At 53.4% G+C, this 20,862-nt stretch overlaps 2 protein-coding genes across 10 annotated transcripts in view; one reads left to right on the top strand and one right to left on the bottom strand.

Moving 5' to 3' along the window:
• The window catches only part of Bloc1s3 (biogenesis of lysosomal organelles complex 1 subunit 3), a 32,006-nt gene extending 19,875 nt beyond the window's left edge, over positions 1 to 12,131 (bottom strand). For 3 of the 5 annotated variants that reach the window (XR_007343023.1, XM_048790705.1, XM_048790704.1), the window contains exons 1-2: positions 11,821 to 12,131; positions 10,782 to 11,423 (exon numbers count right to left, since the gene is read on the bottom strand). Coding sequence is in view for 4 of the 5 variants with exons in the window: in XM_048790705.1 (XP_048646662.1) it covers positions 10,815 to 11,423; positions 11,821 to 11,862 (651 nt within the window). In the remaining variant the exon portion in view is untranslated. Of the gene's footprint in view, positions 1 to 9,734; positions 11,424 to 11,820 lie in introns of those variants that run through there. The other 2 variants (XM_015496709.2, XM_015496708.2) reach the window with 2 other exon arrangements.
• A 133-nt stretch (positions 12,132 to 12,264) lies between these two features.
• Positions 12,265 to 20,128, top strand: Trappc6a (trafficking protein particle complex subunit 6A). Of its 5 annotated transcripts, none has more exons than XR_007343025.1 (7): positions 12,265 to 12,533; positions 17,813 to 17,880; positions 18,107 to 18,197; positions 18,764 to 18,847; positions 18,996 to 19,089; positions 19,368 to 19,572; positions 19,841 to 20,128. XR_007343025.1 is itself a non-coding variant. In XM_048790706.1 (6 exons), the coding sequence occupies exons 1-6, from the start codon at positions 12,457 to 12,459 to the stop codon at positions 19,405 to 19,407; spliced, it is 546 nt and encodes a 181-aa protein (XP_048646663.1). In that variant the 5' UTR covers positions 12,288 to 12,456; the 3' UTR covers positions 19,408 to 19,533. The 5 variants fall into 5 exon arrangements, 3 of the variants coding, with proteins under 3 accessions (XP_048646663.1, XP_048646664.1, XP_015352196.1); XR_007343024.1 differs by having other exon boundaries at positions 12,378 to 12,533; positions 18,080 to 18,197; XM_048790706.1 differs by lacking the exon at positions 19,841 to 20,128 and having other exon boundaries at positions 12,288 to 12,533; positions 18,015 to 18,197; positions 19,368 to 19,533.
• The last annotated feature ends 734 nt before the right edge of the window (positions 20,129 to 20,862 follow it).

Consider the following 20,862-nt stretch of genomic DNA (forward strand, 5'->3'; position numbering starts at 1 on the left):
TGTAGAAATTGACAGATGGGAAACGTAACAGTGGTTCACTTCATGGTTTGAATGTAGCCCTTGCTACTCTGCCAAAAAAAAAAAAAATCTGGCATACTTCAAATAGGAGATGTGGATTCCTGTGTCCTGGTTGCCCTGTGCCTGACACCTCTAAGCCTGCCCTCCCTGGACGCACTGAGTATTATGGAAACGTGACTGAGCGCTCTGATTGTTCTGGGGTACCTGGAGCATCACCCACAGGTAACAGATGCTTGGCCCCCACTGACAAGCCTTGGTGTCCCTTTTCACCAGAAGGTCAAGTGCCCTTCAAGGTTGTTTGAAAAAATTCTCCCTGTCCCCTTGCTAAGACAGATTTTATGAAGTATCACTGACCATCAATGCTGCCATTAAATAAAATATCCCTCTGGACTCCCAGGAGCTGGGCCAAGTTGGACACAGCTCACCATCTGCAGGGTGCTTGGAAGGTCAGCCCTGCAGATGGTCTCACAGAGTCTGTTCCCAGGCTCCTGAAGCCATAAAATTGGCACATTATTCCCAAGGTCTCCATCTCGGGGTTGGGGAGTCAGCTCAGTAGAGCACTTAGCAGGCAAATCCTGGGCTCATCCCCAGCACTAGAAAAAACAACAACAAAAACACCTTCATCTTCATCTCTGTCTCTACTTTTCCTCTCCCCTAGGACCCCCTCCTAGTGGAAGGACAGGGCCAAACTCCTTTGACCTTTTAAGCAAAAACTTTTCCTTTTGTCCCATCTATTAAGAAGCAGATCGGGGTTGGGGCTCGGTGGTGGAGCGCTTGCCTAGCACTGGTGAGAGCCTGGGTTCAATCCTCAGCACCACATAAAAAAAAACAACAAATAAAAAAAGTTAAATTGTTAAAAAAAAAAGTAGATTGGAAACTGCTTCTGGTTCATGTGTCCCCTTCTCCTTCTGACCTTCTACTATGGACTCTCTTTAAGTCCTGGTGGCCAGGGGGATGATGGATGTCACAGCCTGTTGGCACTCACATTTGTGTGGCCTGTCTTGGAAGCTCCATCTTGCTGTCACTGATCCTTCCTGCTTTTCTGAGAGCCCTCATGGCCTTATGCCCATTCCCCGGACATGGTCATGTCCACTGACAGGCATGCTTGCCCGGGTTGTCCACATCTAACAGGGCAAAAGGAACCGGAACTGGGTTTTGTTCCTGCCAGAGTGAGCACCTGATGGACCAAGCACGGAGGGTGGATGGGCAAGACGTGGTGTCTACAACCCCAAAGAAAACCCTCTTCTTCTTTTTTTTTAAATATTTATTTTTTAGTTATAGGTGGGCACTATCTTTTTTTAAAAAAAAATACTTTTAGTTGTAGATGGACACAATACCTTTACTTATCATTACGTGGTGCTGAGGATCGAACCCAGAGCCACAGCCACAGCCCAAGAAAACCCTCTATGGAGTTAATGGGTCCTCAGTGAACTTCTAGGGAAGCCCACAGAGAATCCTGCACAGGTAAGATGGGTGGGAAGGAACTCTTGTCAAAATAGGCATGGACAGGCATGGACAGGCGTGGTGGCAAACACCTGTAATACCAGCATCTCGGGAGGCTGAGGCAGGAGGATCACAAGTTCGAGGCCAGCGACTTAGGCCATAGCAACTTACTGAGACCCTGTCTCAAAATAAACTATAAAAAGGGCTGGGGATGTGATTCAGGGGTTGAGGGCCCCTGGTTTTAATTCCTGCTACTTAAAACAAAAAGCAAAAAACTAGGCATGGTATGGGGCCTTTCCTGGCTGACAAAATACGACGCTGTTATAACCAAACCCTGTGATTTGATCCACAGGCAGCATTCTCCAACTCTCACTAGGACGCAAGTGACTCAGCACTGACATTTATGACCACAACACTGGCCAGACAGCTAAATGCTCTGGTCGGTCCTCCCTCCACCTGGTGCAACCTGTCCTGCCGTTGGGTCCGCTCCTCTGTGGTGAGGCTGCCCACAGTTGCGCCGGGTCCAGGCTAACTTGGTCAGGCAGCAGCCACACCTCGGAGCTGCCAAGGCCAGGGCAGGCCTCCTGTCAGACGCTCTGCAAGCTGTCCTGCCGTTAGGCTGACAGGAGCACGTGGATTGGAGGCTGAGGCTGCCAACAGGGCTAGTGACAAAGGTTGGTCGCGAAATCCCCTGAACTGGGGTAATCTCAGGTTTCACTCTGGCCTGGACCGCAAACATTGATTACTTATTTCTGTGCTGGGGATGGAACCCAGGGTCTCACGCAGAGCTCCCCCCCTTCCCCCTTTTCATTTTGAGATGGGGTTTTGCTAAATTGTCCAGGCTGACCTTGAACTTTAGATCCTCCTGCCCTCAGCCTTTTGAGTGCCTTGGATTATAGGTATGCACCACCGCACCCACCTTGTTTTTTTTTAGTTGTAGATGGACAGCGTGCCTTTATTTTTTTAATGTGGTGCTGAGGATCAAACCCAGGGCCCCACACATGCTAGGCAAGCACTCTGCCACTGAGCCACAGCCCATTTTTTTTTTTAAATGTGTCAATTAAGTATATAAAGTCTACCCACATAAATGGTCTGCTACCTGGCTCCACCTGTCACCACATGCTCCTCCTTAAATGCCAGTTAAATAAAAATTCAGGCTCCCTCATTTGTAAGGTTGTGCCAGACAAAGGAGATTACTTTGAAAATCCACTTGCACGTTACCATTAGTTCTTTTCAGCGGTGAGGACTGTCACGAGCCGTCTGCGGGCTGTGTGTGTGAGCTATTGCACATCCTGGCCACTTGAGGGGCAGGCCTGGCACTGCGGGCTCCCTGTCAGGGAGTGAGCGCAGGTGCGCCTCCCCTCCAGCTGGGCCTGTGATCCCACGCAGCACTGAGACGGTGTGACTCGCCAAGATGTCAATTAACCTGCTGACCACAAGACACCACCAAGCAAGACTCCGCCCTTGGAGCCTTATCGCCTGCCTTATTTGGTGAAGAACATTTTATCAGAACTCCTTTGTGGTCCCCCTATAAAAATAGAGAGATTCCGGGTTCATGCTCTCTTTCCAGCGTGGAAGCTGGACATTAAGGTCGCAGAGCCGTCCCACCCTTACCCTTGGTTTAAGAACTACTCTCTGTATCGTGTGATTTTTCGCCATTTTCTTAGCGGCCAGCTCTTTGAAACCCTTTTTTTTTTTTTTTTTTTTTTTTTTTTNAAGAAAAAAGAAAAGTCACATTCCATTACGTTACTGTAATGTTGTAACTGTGTTGATTACATTTTGGAGGTATACTGGGAATTGAACCCAGGGGTGCTTTTACCACTGAGCCACAACCCCAGACTTTTTTTATGTTTTATTTTGAGGCAGGTTCTTTGTTGCATAGGGTCTCTCTAAATTGCTGAGCCTGGTTTTGAACTTGGGATTCTCCTGCCTCAGCCTCCTGAGTCGCTAGAATTGCAGGTGTGCGCCACAGTGCCTGGCAGCCACTGATATGGTATCAAAAATATGGTAACATATTTTTAAAATATATTCTTAGTTATTGGTGGATCTTTATTTTATTAATTTATTTATATGTGGTTCTGACAATTGAACCCAGTGACTCACATGTGTAAGGGAGGTGCTCTACCACTGAGTCACAACCCCAGCCCTGGTAACACATTTTTATTTATTCTTTTTAGATAAAGGTGACAGTAGAGTGTATTTTGACATATTATACCTTCGGGGAGTATAGCTTCCCATTCTTGGGTGATAATGTGTTGATAATATCATGGAAACCCGGCCTCACTCCAATCAAAAGTTCACAGTTCTTGGGGCTGGGGTCATGACTCAGTGGTTGAACGCTTCCTGCCATGTGTGAGGCACTGGATTCGGTACTCAGCACCACATGAAAATAAATAAGTAAAATAAAGGTATTGTGTCCATCTACAACTAAAAAAAAAATTTTCAAAGTAACAAAGAAAAGTTAACAGTTGTTACCTTCTATGTGCCTAGACCCTGGTACCAACTGCCTAGCACAAGGAAACTATCGATTCATTGATGGAAAACACGGCTTCTAAGTGAATCACATCAGGCAATAACATGTCACTTACTCCAATGAAAAGAGCAGCTGAACACCCTCCACCAACACCTGAGGCTCGCCATCTTATTAGCTACCTTCCCCAGGGTTGGAAGGATGATTTAAAGGAATGTGGGGACATTTCCTTAAATCTGCTCTTTTCTGCATTTTTACTTTTTTTCTAATCTATGTTTCTCTTTCCCTGTTTTGCAACTCTTTCCCATCAGCTGCTAATGGGAATCTTTCCTCCAGCGCCATCAACTGGACCCTTGCCTGTACCAGGGATTGGACACTGGACATGGTGTTCTCCCCGCGTCAACTCAACTTTATTATGTGAGACATTCTAAGAAGCTTCAGATGGAGGAAGGATCAGAGATCCAGCTGCATATTGCTAGCCTGGGGAAAGCTCAAATCCAAAATTCTAAGTATGGTTTCTACAGAGAGCATTTTGCCTTCATGCCATTATAAAGTTGAAAAACCACAAAGAAAAACCACGTCAGGGACCATCTGAATGGGATAAATATGATAATGATTGATATCTTTATTTCCTTCCTGATTTTGAAAACAAAGGGATACTGCTTCTGGGCACTCTGGCACATGCACACCTCTAATCTCAGGGCTTGGGAGGCTGAGGAAGGAGGATTCGAAAGTTGGAGGCCAGCCTGGGCAACTTAGTAAGACCCTGTCTCAAAATAAAAAAGTAAAAGGGCTGAGGATGTAGCTCAGTGGTAGAGTGCCCATGGGTTCAATCTTCAGCACTAAAACATAAAATAAATTTTAAAAATAAAATAAAAAAGGAATACTTCCAATGTTTTTGTTTGATAAATATCCTTTATCACGTTAGGGAGGTCCCCATCTAGCCCTATCTGCTTTTAAAGACATTTTTTGGAGGGCTGGCGACAGAGTTCAATGGTGGAAAGTGTAAGACTCTGGGTTCCATCCCCAGTAACATAAAATAAGCTTTAAAAAAATTTATTTCTATTCATGAGCTACATTTCATTAAATGCTTTCTTGTCATATGATCCTGGATTCTTTCTTCTTTAATCTATAAATGTGGTAAATTCTATTAATAGAATAATATTTGAACCCTTTTGCATTTCTAGGGTAAATATAGCTTGATCCATATAAATTCTAGATTTTCTTCATTGATATATTAAGATTTTTCTGTCTTTTCTACTTCTTTACCCATGAGGCCAGCCTATAAGTTCTTTTTTTGTGCATGTGATACTGGGGATTGAACCTGGGACACATTGCCACTGAGCTCCAAACCTAGCCCTTTTTGAGGCAGGGTCTTGCTAAACTGCTGAGGCTGACCTCAAACTTGGGATCCTCCTACCTTAGCCTCCAGAGTTACTGGGATTACAGGTGTGCATCACCACACCTGGTAGCCTATAAATTCTTATTTGGACACAAAGGCATGCTAATGTCACACACTGAGGATGTGTCTCCTTTCCATTCCCTGGAACAGTGAACCTAAGACTTCAACTTCACTATCCTGGGAGCTTTGGGAGACCCATCTGTAAAACTGCCCTCAGACCTATTTTCTTTTCTATCTATCTCTACCCACCCCTAGAGAACCTCATCCACCCCCCGCCCTTTATTGTGGCAGTAGGGATTGAACCCAGGGCCTTGTGCATGTGACCGAGTGCTCTTCCACTGAACTACCCCCAAGCCTCACCCCATGGTTAAGGGGCCATCTACAAAAAGGAAAACTCAGAAACGTGCTCCTGCAAAACCAATCTCTCTTGAGCTCCAGGCCCTACATCTGATGTACTTAGTGGATATCTAATAGATTTCCAAGATTAATACATCCAGATTCTTCTCTTTTTGATCTGTAATCCACCCCCCCCCCCTCGCCCCTGACCTGCTCCCAGTAGACAGCTGTGCTTCCCCAGGACAAGCTGTTTCACCTCCTGTGAGTCCTGGGAGCTCTGCCTTCCCGGTGCCCTTCCAAGGCGGCTCCTCCCCTCCCCAGCTGCACCCGGTCCAGGTGGCCATTGCCTCTTTGTCAGTTTTATTACAGGGTCCTCAAACTAGTCTGTCTGCCTTCTATTTTGGTCCTCTATTCTGTGGGTAGCACAGGGTTAAATATACCCCACTGCTTGCTTCTGAAAATGAAGTTTTATTAAAACACACCTGAACCAACCCTCTACACTTCAGTCATTTCACCTGCTCTTATTCACTTTACTGACTTTAAAAATTCCTTTTTTTTTTTTTTGGCACTAGGGATTGAACGCAGGGGCACTCAGCCACTGAGCCACACCCACAGGATCTCACTGAGTTGCTTAGGGCCTTTCTAAATTGCTGAAGCTGGCCTTAAACTTGCAATCCTCCTGCCTCAGGCTTCTAAGCCCCTGGGATTACAGGTGTGTACCACCATGCCTGGCAAAAAATTATCCATTTTAAACTGGGCAGGGTGGTGCACATTTATAATCCCAGCTGTAACAGGGAGGCTGAGGCAGGAGGATCCCAAGTTTGAGGCCAGCCTGGGCAACTTATCGAGACCCTGTCTCAAAATAAAAACTAAAAAAGGGGCTGGGGATGTGGCTCAGTGATAGAGTGCTTCCCTTGCACTTGTGAGGTGCTGGGTTCCATCCTCAACATCACATAAAAAAAAAAAAATAAACAAAACATTTAAAAATTAAATAAATTTAAACATTTAAAAATTAAATAAATAAAAATTTCAAAAACATAAAAAGGGCTGGGGATGTGGCTCAGCGGTAAAGCAACCTTGGGTTGAACCCCTAGTACCAAAAAAAAAAAAAAATTAATTTACCAATTTTAGAGTCTAGAAAACTCCTCTCCCATGTGGGCCATGGTGGTGATGGCTGATGAAATTTGATGGCGCATGAGTGAACTGCGGATTGCCTCCTCACCTCTAATTGCCTTTCCCATAGATGTTCTCAAACCTTATCCTCAGGGAGGCAGATTTGAGATTTCCTCTCCAGTCTCCACATGTGGCTAAACATGTGAATAAACTCTTCTGCAAAACTCGGCATCCTGTACGGTATGCCAAGCAGGCCTGGCTTGGTCACACACCCGTGCTCATTGATTTCTGTCATCCTGGGCTCTTTTCCCTCGGCAACAGCAGAGGTGAAGGCTCTCAATGGAGACCACATGATTTGCAGCATATTAGCAGCTGGCCCCTTACGGAAAGTCTCCTGGTTTTGGTCTACAGATGCCAGAAAGGTCCTTTCAGATGCAAAGCCAAGTAGCTTCTCTGCTGGAACACAGATCTGTGGCTTTGCCATCCACTCAGAATAGGATCCCAGGGCCTCCCCAGGGTCCTTTATGCTCCAGGCCTCTGCGACCTCCCCTCCCAAACCCTGTTCAGACCCCAGTGGCTTCCTTGCCTGTACCTGGGAAACGCCCCCCCACTCCTCCTGCGCCTCTGCATTTCCAGTCCCGCGTCAGGAACGCGCATCTCCTTGTACTTCCCAGCGGTTCTCCCTCCCACTGTGAGCTAATCCTGTTCAGGGTCATCTCTTCAGACGTCTTCCCCAATCACAAACACCCCTCTTCCGGGCCCACCCATAATCACTTCTTTCCCTGGGAGACCCGACATGGACATCAGTGTTCCTTCAGGCACCTTCTGAACAACCAGAACACAGGGTCCAAGAGAGCCGGACTTGGCCTGTTTCCTTTGCTCCATTATTGATGAACAGTCTCTCAGTTCTGACACTCCCATTAAGAGCTGTCCTTGGATCTTGGGTGAACTAAGTGACTTCCCAACGAATAGAATTCAGTGCAGCTGCAGGACTCTGGAATCTAGGTCAGAAATGGCCACATCTGCTTGGTTTGCCAGGTAAACAACTGTGGAGCCCTGAGCTCACCGAGGGATGGTTCCCAGGAGCCAGGTGAGGCCGCCCAAGCCTCTCATGGTGAGCCCAAGCCAAACAGCCAGGACCATGGACCACGTGCAGACACTCAAGTCAATGGCCTACCCTTTGAGTTAGTCCAGCCCAGCTACCAAGTGCGACTGCCTGGGACTCTGCAGGCCAATCCACGCACTAGGTGACTACCACAGTCTAACACGACCTCTACAGAATCAGCCATTGGAGAGTCTGCCTGGCCCTTCCTCCTCGAAGCAGGAGACCCTCCAACTGGGCCCTGCTGCAATTCTTAACCCAGGGATATATTTTTTTCTTGTGTGGTGCTGAACCCAGGACCTCACACATCACAGGGAAGCACTCTTATTATCAAGCTACATCCCCAGCACTTTTTTTTTTTTTTGACAAGGTCTAAGTTGCTGAGGCTGACTTCAAACTTGTGATCCTCCTGCCTCAGCCTCCTGAGTAACTGAGATCACAGGACTGCACCACCACACCCAGCCCCCAACCCACAGAATCTTTGGGTGTAACAGAACAACTGTTTAAGCCTTTAAGTTTTGGGGCATTTGTTACAAAGCAATAAAAATTAGAATACTGTATGGGAGAGTCCCTCTGTCTCCCCAGGAATTTCTCAGCATCTTGTGTTATTTCTGATTCAGTCTTTGACCATCTCTTCAAGGATAAATCCAAGGACATAGCTCACAGCCCTGCTCATTCACCATCTTACCCTCCTGCAGGTTCCGGCTGAGCTGAAACCCAACTGTCCTTTTGCTGCTACACAGTCTGAGCTGAATGTTGACTCCTTAGTTTGAGCCAGAGCTGCTTTATAAATGCAGTTTTCTGGACCATTCTGAAAGGGTAAATCCTTTCTTTCTTCAAACAGCAAGGCCTGGAAGCTATGGTAATCCAAGAGCCTGGGTCTCAGTATTGACAAATGCTGTCAGGATAAGTGTGAGCTGAGCTACCTCTGCACTTCTAGCTCAGGAAATCGACTGCCTCTTCTCTTCTGAGCTTGGCTGAGGATGCTGGTTGATTCTCTGTCCTTCTCTGCTTACTGGTTGCTAAGTGAAGAGCAAGAATTCCTGCCTAGCTTAGAAGCCCACCTTTCTCTGGCTCTTGCTGGTGTCACACTCACCTCTACACCCCCTCTCTTCCCTCTAATACCTCAGTAGGTGCTATAGATCAGATTTTTTTTTTTTTTAATATTGGGGATGGAACCCTTGGGTGCTCTACCACTGAGCCATCCCCAGTCCTTTTTATTTTCTTGAAATAGGGTCTTACCAAGTTTTCCAGGTTGGCCTCAAACTTGTGATCCTCCTGCCTCAGTCTCCCAAGTAGCTGGGGTTATAGGTGTGCACCACCATATCCAGATAGCTAGGCTCTTTAAAGCCCCACGGAAGCCTTTGGGTTAAAGGATCTCCCACTGGCAGGGTGTGGTGGTGAGCAGAATTCAGCAGTTCCCTTCCCCCAGGCGCTCCCCTGCTGTGATGTACCTTGCAACAGGCCCAAGGCAACAGGCCTAGCAGCCTTGGACTGGAATCTCTGAATCTCTTACCAAAGCAAACCTTTCCTCCTTATCTCAGGTTGATTGTCTTGGGGATTTTGTCAGTGTAGGAAAGTTAACACTAGGTCACGCCCCCTTTGACTCAGGGCTCTGCTCCTGCTGTCTGCATTCCTCTCCAGTCTCCTCCCAGGTCACTTATGGACTCCTCCAGGGCTCAGCTCAGACATCAAGGTCACTTCCTCTGAGAAGCTAAATGACCACTCCTCCCCAGACCAGGTTGCGCAGCAGAGACCAGCAAACCTTTACCACACTGCTCTTTCTTTAGAGCTCTAAGCATGCCAGGAAAAAAAAAAAAAAACAAAAAAACAAAAAACTGAACAATAAGTTATGGTTCCTCCAGTTATTTATAGAATACTGTCAGTCTCCCATATTGTCAGGGACTGCTTGTTGCAACCCCCCACCCCAGGAACCCCAAAGTGTATGCTGAATTAATTAAATACAAATAAATGCAAAATCAGGGAAAAATCCAATTACAGTTTCACCTTCAATAGGCTAGAAAGGGGGTGCCTCAACTCAGAAATCACTAACTCACCCAGCCCGTACTGGGGGGGTGGGGGGGTGAGGAAGAGAAACTGAGCAAGTTGGGAAATGTTTTGGATTTTAATGAGTCCACCACAGAGAGCTCTTCCCACCTTTCCATCCTGGGGCTCAGATCTTGGAGTATGGCTGGGGGGAAGGGTGTAAATGTGACTGCTGAGGACAAAGGCAGGCCTGAAAGAGGAAGCAGACTGTGCACACAGAGGCTGCTACCCCAGCCCAGGAGCTGGGCCAGAAATCCACAGCCTTTCAGCACCCAGGGACCAACAGAGAGCACACCTGCCAAGTTACCTGCCAAGTGGGACCCTACTGCACCAAAAGCACCACGGTGGGCTGAACTGGGCCCAAGTGCCTGAAGGGTGTCACTTCAGGTCTAGAGAGTTAGGAGGGGGAACCACCTTGGCCTAAAGTTCCTGGGTCTGGAGGAGATGCCACATGCCAGGGGATCTGGTGCAGGAGGATCCCTTTGGGTCAGGAGGGGGCATCATTTTGGGCCTGAAGAAGGAAACTAGTTAGTACATGAACTCCAGGACCAGGTAAGTAATGTAAGCAGGACAGGAAAAACAAGAGGAAACAAAACCTATCCTAAGGGTACGGCTGGACTCTGGAGATGAGATCGGGCTGAAGGGGTGGAGCCAAGCCCGAGGAGGAGGAGGAGCCAGGAGACACGGTGGAAATAGACCACCACAGAGCAGCTATTTACCAGAGGCCAGGGTCAGGGCCATGAGGCGAAACCAGGGCATTATCCAGCCGGGGCAGGTTTAGCCCTAGGGTGACACTAAGATGCGGAAAGGGTACAGGGACACAGCCAAGTCACAAAAGCTGCCAGGCCTACCCCCAAGAGGCAGTCAGGTGGGGAAGTCGAGTCTCAGGCCCGAGGTCCCGGGTCTTGCTCGGGCTCGCTTCCCGGCACACCGCGGATGTCCGGCAGCAGACAGCAGCTAGCCACGATGTCCAAACGCTCAGCTAGGGCGCAGAGGTCCCCGCGCGCCAGGCGCACGCTGTGGGCTGCAGCCAACCCCGTCGCCTGAGCGGCTGCCAGTCTCCCAGCCAAGGCGGCCACGTCCCGGCCCGCACGGCGGTACACGCCGCTCACAGCAGCGGCCACATCGTGGTCCAGCCGCGCTTGGCTCTCGGCCAGCCGCTGCTGCAGCAGCGAGCGCGCGGGGGCGGGGGCCGGGGCTTCCTCGGCGGCCCAGGCCTCCCCTGCCAAGTCCCGCTGCACCACAAGCGGAGGCAGGTCCCTCGGCGCGGCAGTAGGCTCCGGCTCCGGGTCCGAGTCGGTCTCTGCAGCCTCCCCGGCTACCTTCAGCCCCGTGGGTCGGCCGCGCGACGGGCCGGAGGGGCCCAGGTACAACTCCTCCTCCGACGAGGACGCAGAGAGCTCCGAGTCCGTCTCAGCCGCCTCCCCAGGAACCACGGTCCCCGGCCTCCGCGGCGGCCTCCGCCGACGACCCTGGGATGCCATGGCGCGGCGCTAGGAAAGAGAAGCGAAGACACCGCGTGAGAGGCACCCCTGCGTGAAAATGGCATCATAACCTGGAATCCTAGTCCCTCTGCTGGTTCTCTTAGCGATTTAGGGACAATGCTTCCTTTGTCGCGGCCTCAGTTTCCTCTTCCGTAACCTGGAAGGTGACGGGGGCAACGGACCCCAACCTCTTCAGTGTACAGATGGGAAACTGAGGCCGAGCTCGATTAAGGCTCTAGGGCCGGTTCCTAGAGTTCTAAACAGTTCTTCCGGAATTCGCCTCCCAACGGAGGCGGTGAGTCCTTCAGGCCTCAGACCCGAAGGCACGCGGGCTCATGAGTCGCTGAGGAACCAGTGACAGTCAAAAAAGAGGGGTAGTCCAGGGGACTGGGATCGGTACACTAACCCGAGGAAGGGGTGAAGGGTCAGCACAATCGCCCAAAGCCATACCAGGTCACAGGAGCTCCGAGCCCTCTGGATCCCCTATCGGGCGGAAGTGCGGCGTCACAGAGGGCTAAAGTCCCGACCAATAAGAGAGTGGGTTGGGCGGGCATTTGACGGCCAAGTCACGAGGGGTCGCTCTCTACCAACCAGGAAACCAGTTCCCAGCACCATCTTTGAGGGCTTGTGCGCAGCGGAGTCACGTGAACGAAGGCACGGCCAATAGGGAAGCGGTCGGACAGGGTCTTCCGTGTTGTGCTTCGAGGAAAACCTAGAGCGGACCAATAGGGCTTTTTTAAAAAACAAGAATGTCACGTGCAATCCGGCATTCGGCCAATGGAACAAGGGCAGGAGTCCAAATAAAGGCGGAAGATGGTATCACGTGTGGCCAATGAGAGGCAGAGCAACGCCGCCCTCCGTCTCGCCGCTCACGCGCTCATCGCGTGAGCCCGCCGCGGGAAGGCGGGGCCAGCCTAAAACACCTATGGGAATGCGGTGGGCGGGCTCTATCGGAACGAGGGAGGCGAGGCTTGCCCAGTCCGGCCAATAAGAGCTGGAGTTGCTGCGTGGTAGTTGGGCGCGCGAGGCTGACGCATGGCGGATGCAGTGTTGTTTGAATTTCTGCACACCGAGATGGTGGCGGAGCTGTGGACTCCCGACCCCGACCCAGGCTCGGGGGTGAGCGCGGGGTCTTGGGGGGAGGAGACGCCGACCGCGACGGGAAGACGGTGTGCAGGCCTCGGAGCGCACGGTGGGCGCGTGCCCTCGGTGTCTGCCGCCGAGTTCGGACCTCTGGCCCCGCCTCTGCTTCGAGGCAGGCTTTGGGATGTGGGGGTTCGCGACGATGCCTCCCTCGCGGGTTATTGGTAGAAGTGAACCAGATGACTCAGGGTAAAACACTTAGTTCAAGGTCTGGCACAGAGTAAGCGGTTAGCAATTATAATAATTGTTATTGGGCGTGTACCGAGGGTGAGGACTCGCCTCCACCCCTCCCCAGGCATGCAGTCCAGTGACTTAATCTTTTTGTTCCTCAGTTTCTTCCTTTGCACGATGAGCCTCCCAGCAATACCTAAGTCACAGGGTAGGAGGGACATTTATTCACTCCACAAGCACTAAATCAAAATGCCGATCTTCATGAAACTTAGGTTTTAGTAGAGGAGTCAAATAATAAAACGTGCCATTAGCTGTTGAGAAGTACTATAAAGAAAACTTCAGGAGAGTCCAGGAAGGAAGAGGGGTGCGTGGTGGATGATGGGGGCAAACCTGAAGGGAAGGGAGGAGGCACCAAATCTGGGGAACTAGCGGGGTGGGGGTGGGGGGTGGGTGAATTGGTAAGATCAGTCCAGGAAGGAAAGGAGGAGCAAAGCTCCGAAGAGGAAGCACGTTTGACATTTTGGAAGTTTAGTCCTTGTGAAGACTAAATGAGTTAAAACCTTTTTTTTTTTTTTTGGTACTGGGGATTGAACCCAGGGGTGCCTTACCACTGAGCTACACCTCCGGCTTTTTAAATTTTTTTAAATTTTATTTTTGAGATAGGGTCTCATTAAGAGACTGGCTTTGAACTTTTGATCCTCCTGCCTCAGCCTCCTGACCTGCGGGATTACAGGTGTGCACCACTGTGCCTGGCAAAACTTTAAAGCATTCAATATGATATCTAGCACATAGTCTATGAAACACGAGAGCTTTTGCTGTAAATCTGTTAGGGGAGGCTGAGGATATGGCTTGCCTTCCTTGCACTGTACTGAGGTTTTATTTGCAGCCACCAAAAAAAAAACAAAAACAAGAAATCAGTAATTGAGAAAAAATGGAGCTTCACGGAGTGTAGGTGCTTAATAATTGGGGTGGTGGTCACTTTTTTCACTATTGTTTTGTGATCGTGGTCATCACCACATGCAAGAATGTATCTATTGTAGTATTGAGGATGGAACCTAGGGTCTCGGATTCTCCCTAAAATTGCCCAGTTGGCCTCGAACCTGCCACTTGCCTCAGCCTCCTGAGTAGCTGGGACTACAGGTGTGGGCCACCATGCATGGCTATGCAATACATTTTTATTGGCTCAGGTTTCCTTTTGCACATTAGGAGTCCCAGGGAGAGTGTTGCTGGTTATTATCAGGGTAGTTTCTTCTGAGTTCATTCATTTGTCAAACTTTTTACTAAGACCTCCAAGGTACCATGCCTTTCTGTAGGCTCTGGGGATTCCTTAGTGAACCACACAAAAATCCTTGTGCTCCTGGAGTGTCTGTTGAAATGGAAAGAGACGAGTGAAGCCTGTGGTAGGTTGCATAACTGCTGTAAGATAAAGCCTGGCAGTGCCGCAGCAGCTGGTGAGTTGGTCAGGGTGTTAACAGCCTCTCAGCACCCCACACTTCCTGGCTTTCAAACCAGAAACCCAGGGGCCCTGACCTCTGCCATTTCTCCCTGCCTCCAGCCCTCTACCAGGCCCTGGTTGTATGTTTCCCATCTGTCTGTCCACTCCTTTGCCCTGCCCCAGGCTCCCTCCTCTCTGCCCCTTTTGCTTACTTCTCAGTTAACACCTATTAATCTGTCAGATGTTCCTTCAAATGCTCCTCCTCAGGGAAGCCTTCCCTGAGCCCCCAGGCGAGTTTTTGTCTCCTTCACACATTCTGGGCCCCCTCCTCACTCTCTGGTTGGCTTCATCACAGTCAGAAAGGTTGTATCTGAATTGTGCTTCTGTGCCAGACTGTGTGCCCCACATGAGCTGGGACGGGTCTGTGTGGATCACGGAGTGGGTCCTCAGTGTGGATTATCACAGAAGTGAATGCAGACCCAGTGCTGTGGAGGGGGTAGTGGGCCTGGATCCTTTGAGCATTGTAACCGCAGGAGTGTCGCACATGTCACCCTGGGCATCACAGTCCTGGTTGCACTAGCTCCTCATCACCCGCCTCCCGCGCTCCACCTGATCCTCCCTCTGTAGGTGAAGCACCTGAGCTGAGGGGAGGGAGTTTCTTGCTCTCCAGGGTGGAGCTGGGCAAGGAGCCAGGCGCCCTCTCCTCAAGCTTGCACGAAGCCATAACTCTCGCCTGTGCCTCCCGTGTTCCCTCACTCTCTGAACGGGTTTTAATGGGTTCTGTGGTCAGGCAAGTGTGGGAAACGCTGCTGTACTCAGCTTGACTCACCCCCGGTTATCAGGGCACTTGACCTTGCCTGGGACTCCTAGGCCCCTGGGGTTCTGAGTCTGGAGTCTTTCCAGAGCCTCCCATGGAACCGGTGGAGAGTGGCCTGGACAGCAGGCTCAGGAAGCTCTTGGGAACCTTAAGGTGCAGACGGGGAAGAACAGGCAGGACTGGGACTTGCGAGGGGAAGGGCCTTCTGGAGGCCGCACAGGGACAGTCAGGCCAAATGAGAACTTGACAGCTGGCTCCAGAGCTCCTCTCTGGCGGGGACTGTCTCCACAGCGACTCCCCTGCTGCTTGAGGATGCCCTCGTACTACCCCGACTCCACCCGTGTCCCCTGCCTGGCATTACCTGCTTCCCATCAGTGGTTTGAGAGGAGCAGAAAGTGCACCAACTCTGGGCCGGGCTCTGGCCAGTTTGTGTGAACGGGAGAGTCCCTACCTTGTCCCTTCTGTGAGAGGACAGACAGGGAAGGCAGGCTGTGACAGAGGCAGTTAGCTGCTTGTCCCCTCCTCTGCCCTTTCTGCCCCTTGCCCCCACTTCCTGTTCCCCTCCTGCTTGCCCTTCCGCATACCCCTACCTGCCAGTCTTTTCAGGTCAGCAGACATTTAATTGGCCTCTGTCTTGGTCCAGGCACAGTGGGACCAGCAGTGACCACATCTGTGACACCATGTGCAAGTAGACACCTCCATGAGTCCTTTTGTACATGTGGGGAAACTGAGGCATGGGCCAGCAGGTAACCTGCCCCAGTTCACACCTCGTAAGTGGTGGAGCCAGGATTTCCAACCCAGGCAAACTGAAGTTCACGGAAGGAGAATTTGAACCCTCTGGCTCCCCTCCTGGCCTGGCTGGGGACCTCAGAGGCTCTCTGGCCCCATCAGGCCCTTCTTACCTTATGGGGCTGCTGTCCTGGCTGCCACCCACCCCTCCTGCTGTAGACAGTATGGACTGGCCGGGTGTCCTCAGGGGTTCCCCCCTGCCCGGTGGAGGTCACCCAGCACAGTCTTTCTAAGGGTTATTCGTTGCATTCCCAGCTCTTGTGTGCTCCCTGCCAGATGCCAGGCCCGCAGGGCAGGGGCTGAGTCTGCTACCCCTGCATGTGGCAGTCACGCAGCACCTGTGACCTCAACCCTGGACTGGCTGCAGGTGCCCATGGGGAATGGCAGCCCCCTTGGCCTGCCCCTGCCCCTCCTGGTGGAGCGGGCTGTGCACTAGCCAGTCGCAGGAGACGAGCTTCTGGAGGACACCCAAGAATTGGTGGGATCCCCGGGGAGAGCTCAGTTTTCCTCCCATGCTGGGAAGTCCTCGTGAGCAGGGACTGAGATTCGCCCTGTCAGGGTGGAAGCTGGCCCGGCCTCTGAGAATTCTGAATGGGAGACCACAGGGGAGTGACAGCCAGACCTTGCTAGGTGCTGGTATAGGTGACCCCAAGAGAGAGAGCCCTTTCCTTCTTGTGGCTCTTCTCCAGCCAGGGGCTCCCACCTGCATCAGCCAGGGTGCTGTCACCTCACTTGGCAGGCTGTGGACGGGGTGTTGGTGAGGTTGACTTAGCCTCCTTGAAGCACCTGGCATTTACTGATCCCTTTCCTCGTGGGGCTCCCAGGAGGTAACACGATTAGCTTTATCCTCTTCTTACATGGGGAAACCGAGGCTCACGAACTTGGCCATCGCCCCAGCTCCCACGTCTGGTAAGTGTAGGGCAGATCTAAACCTGGGTGCTGAAGCCACGGGCAGTGCAAGAGGGACCCACGTGTCACTGTGCTGATAATCCTTGCTTAGGCCCCATTCCCAGTGCTCCCCACCCGGTGGGCCTCGCCTCACCATCTCCCTGACGCAGCACAGCTGTGGGTGGCGTCCTGCCTGCCCATCTGGGCTTGTTGGAAGCCCATCTGCTTGGTTTGGTAGCCCTGTGGCTGAGTGGGCCTGGGACAGGTTCTTAACCCTTTGGAGCCTGTTTGCAGGTATGAAGTACAACCGGCCTTATGGGCTTATTAAACTCAAATGAGGGGCTGGGCGTGGCATTGCACGCTTGTAATCCCAGCTGCCTGAGGCTGAGGGGGGACTGCCCAGAGGTTCAAGGCCAGCCTGGCCTTGCAGCAAGATTCCATCTCAGGGGGCTGGAGTGCTCGCCTCGAATGCACAAGGTCCTGGGTTCAATCCCCAGCAACACACATATACACACAAAATCCCATCTCAGGAAAAAATAAAAACAAGCCCCAGCCATTCTGTCCACTGTCCTTGTGCAGCGCTCCTGCTGCCCCCCACCCCCCTTCGCTCTCATCTCAGTCCTCACCTGGCCGCCTCTGCCTCCTGGAACCCCACATGTCCTCCCAGGGACCTTGGCTGGCTCCTTCAGGCCTGATAGTCTTAAGTGACTCTCACAGTCTCCCTTCTGATGGCCCAGCCCAGGGATTTGGCCACATGGGCCTTGGGAAAGTCAGTCACCTGGGGGTCCTTCTCACAAGTGTTGTAAGGCTCCCTTGGAGCTCCAGGTGTGTGGAGGGTGCCATCTGCGAGGAGTTGTCGTGCCTGGGGAAGACGTGGACTCCTGGGGGCGGCAGGCTGAGCCTGAGGCCCGTGGGGTTTGTGGAATTGGGGGGGCACAGGCTGCCTTGGGCAGAGGGCAAAGCTGGCCAGCCAGGTGGCCCCCAGGGCCTCCGGTACCCTGGGCAGGCTGGCAGGAAGTACCCCCCCCCGCCTCTTCCTCCTCCTGGGCTGACAGAGGCTCTGCTCTTGGGGTCTGCTTGCAGTGGCCACCCCTGGCTGGCTCCTGCTGGGAGGTGACCAAGGGCCCCCTGAACCTTTTTTCCCTGGCCTGCTAGGGACAGAAGACATGCCCGTCTGTCCTGGAGAGCGTGGGGTTCCGCGTGGGCCAGGCTCTGGGTGAGAGGTGAGAGCCCGCCTTCCTGCCCCCCTACCCTGGCCGGGAGGGTGTGCAGGACCCAGGTTGGGTCCTCTGGCAGCCTCGCCCAGGGCAAGGTCACCTTGCTCCTTGCTTCATCCCTCTTCCTCACCTGCTGCTAGCATCAGCTTGGGCCCCAGCCTGCCCTGCCCTGCCCTGCCCTGCCCTCCCCTCCCCTGCCCTCCAGGCTGCCCCGCGACACTCCGGCCTTCAGGGAGGAGCTGGATGTCCTCAAGTTCCTGTGCAAAGACCTGTGGGTGGCCGTGTTCCAAAAGCAGATGGATGGCCTTCGCACCAATCACCAGGTGGGTGTGCGCCCTGTTCCCTGGCGCCTCCAGCACAGCTGGCCTGGCTGAAGGCAGAGGCTGGAGCCTGGGAGGGGGAGCCCTGGTAGGAAGGCTAGAGGGGCCTGTGGGGGCCGCCCAAGGCCTGGAGGCAGGAGGAACCACTGGCAGCCACCTCTTCTCTGGGTCTGTGTGGTCCTCTGAGGAGGCCTGGGCTGCGGTGGGGCATCAGGGCTATTTCCAGAACTTCACCAGCCCCCCAGGATGCAGCCCTGCTGGTTGGCAGCAGGTGGCCTGGCACCTTGCTGCTCTTCTCACGCTGGTCCCTTCCCACTGAACACCCATGTGGGCCCAGCCCCAGCAGCTGCCGTGGGCAGGGTCTCCAGCTCCCCCAGCCACCTGGGAGGCAGGAGCTCCTTTCCCAGGAAGCCATGCAGCAGGAGGCCGTGGGCAGACCTTGGCCCCCACAGCTCTGCAGGAGGGGTTCCCAGCCACAGAGCTGTGAGGTGGGGTCCGGGGCCCTGCCTCCCTCTCCACACAATGCCAGTGGACAGGCTCAGCCCCATGAGCTTCTCTTTTGCTCCCAGGGGATCTATGTCTTGCAAGACAACAGCTTCCCCCTCCTCGTCCCGATGGCCTCAGGCCTGCAGTATCTGGAGGAAGCCCCCAAGGTATGGGGGGCTGGGACGTCACCTTCATTTACCTGTCTACCCGCCCTTGCTCCTAGCAGCCCTTTCCCAGGCCTAGGGGGTATCCCGGGCCCAGGACCTGGGTGCTGGCCTCCCCTCCTCCCACAATGGTCTGTGTCCCCTGCCCCAGTTCCTGGCCTTCACCTGCGGCCTTCTGTGTGGCGCCCTCCATACCCTGGGCTTCCAGAGCCTGGTCACCGCCTCCGTGGCAGCCCTGCCCGCCTGTGAGTCTTGTTGGGGGGGGGGTTCTCCTCATCCTTTGTTTGGTGGGTACTGGGGAGGCCAGGACAGGCCCCGGCCCCAGCTGACAGATGTGGGATTTGGGGCTCAGCCTAAGTCACCTGTTCAGGCCCCTCCATGCCCTGGCGCTGGGAGGGCCCAGGCCTCTGCCTCCTCGGGAAGTCCTAGCCCCAGGGAGAAGCCCTTGGTAATCTTGAACATTTCTTCCCAAACACGGAACCCAGGGACATGACAGGTGTCCTCCTTGTTGGTCTGCTCACAGGGGCAGGAGGGTGGCAGCCCACACAACAGGTGTCTCCTGACGCCCGGGTACTGCTGGGATGGAGCCCCTCAGCAGGAGCTGAAGCCTTCTCCCTGCCCGAGCGCAGCCTGCCCTGAAGCTGCTGCCAGGCTGCCTGGCCATCCCGCCCCCCAGTTATTCCCCATCTTCTAGTTTCGGAGGTCACTCATGGGGAAATGGGGCCCAGGTGGGCAGGGCTGAAGCTGGACATGCCATAGAGGCCTGTGCCAGGCCTTGCTGGGCCTCCTTCAAGCTTGGCCTCCCTGCCCTGTCACCCACACAGCCCTGGGATGTGGGCCAGGAGGACGGGAGCACCATGCCCTGGGACCTGCTCTCTGGTGAACTGAGGCCCCACCCGGGCCACCCAGGCTGCCTCACAGGGCACGGGAGTGTCAGGGCTGTTGGCTGCCCTCTGCCTCCCCCAGATCACAGCTAAGGTGACCTTTGCCTTCCAGGTAAGTTCCAGGTGGTGATCCAGAAACCTTGAGGACCCGGTCACCCCTGCCCAGCCGCAGAGCCCCCTGGCCTTCACCCACTCTGGAGACAGTGGGCGCCTCTGCCTAGGACCTTGGGTGGCTGCCCTGGGGGCGGTCTTGGGGTCAGTGCCGGGACCCCAGTTCTGAGTGTCCCATGCTCAACGGGAGGTCAGGGCGCTGGAGGCAAGGTGTCCTACTGGTCAGGACTGGTCGCGGGACATGCGCGACATCACTCAGGTGTTAATAAAGTTCTGTATGTGGCATTCAGTTCAGTGGAAGTTGTGGGGGCTGCAGTGTCACAGGTCCCACTGGGCCACAGACGGCTCCTCCACCTCTGGGACCCTCCCCTCTGCCCCCATCAGCCTGTGCTGAGGGCTGAGCCCCTGGACTTGCTGCCCTCCCTGCACGCCCCCGGGCCTGCTGCCTCCCTAGCAATGCGGGCTGTCCTCTGCCCAAAGGGGCACACTACACCGTCTCTCCGGGAACAGGGCTAGGGGCGTCCAGAGCACCGGCGAGGGGAAGCTGGGCACTCTCACCGGTCCCTACCCAGTGCCTGGGTGCACTTCACTGGCCTGGCTGACGTGGATCCTCCCTGAGATGGTAGCCCAGCTGCTCTGCACTGTCGAGGGAGTGTGCCCATTTGCACTTGTCACATCTGGGGTGTCATACACCTGGACCTGGGCTCCACCACCAGCCGCCTCCTGTGAGCACCTGGGCCTCAGGGATGCAGGCTGGGGCTGGATGGCACTGTGACCGGGAAGAGTCCTTTGCTAAAAACTCGCCTCCATCTCTAGAGTGGTCAGAGGCCCCTTTGGCCCCGCCCTGCCTGGCTCACCCCCAACCCTGCCAACCTGCCCTTGCCGAGGCCTGAGGTTAACCTGTAAAGATGCCCATCACATGCCATCCAGGGGCTTCAGGGGAGGGCAGAGCCCTGGGAAGTTGGAGGACAGGGCAGGAAGCCTTCCCCAAATGGGCCGAAGGGCCAGAGAAGAGAACAGCAG

The sequence above is a fragment of the Marmota marmota genome, unplaced genomic scaffold (genome assembly GCF_001458135.2).
Source record: "Marmota marmota marmota unplaced genomic scaffold, marMar, whole genome shotgun sequence".
NCBI classification, from domain to species: Eukaryota; Metazoa; Chordata; class Mammalia; order Rodentia; family Sciuridae; genus Marmota; species Marmota marmota.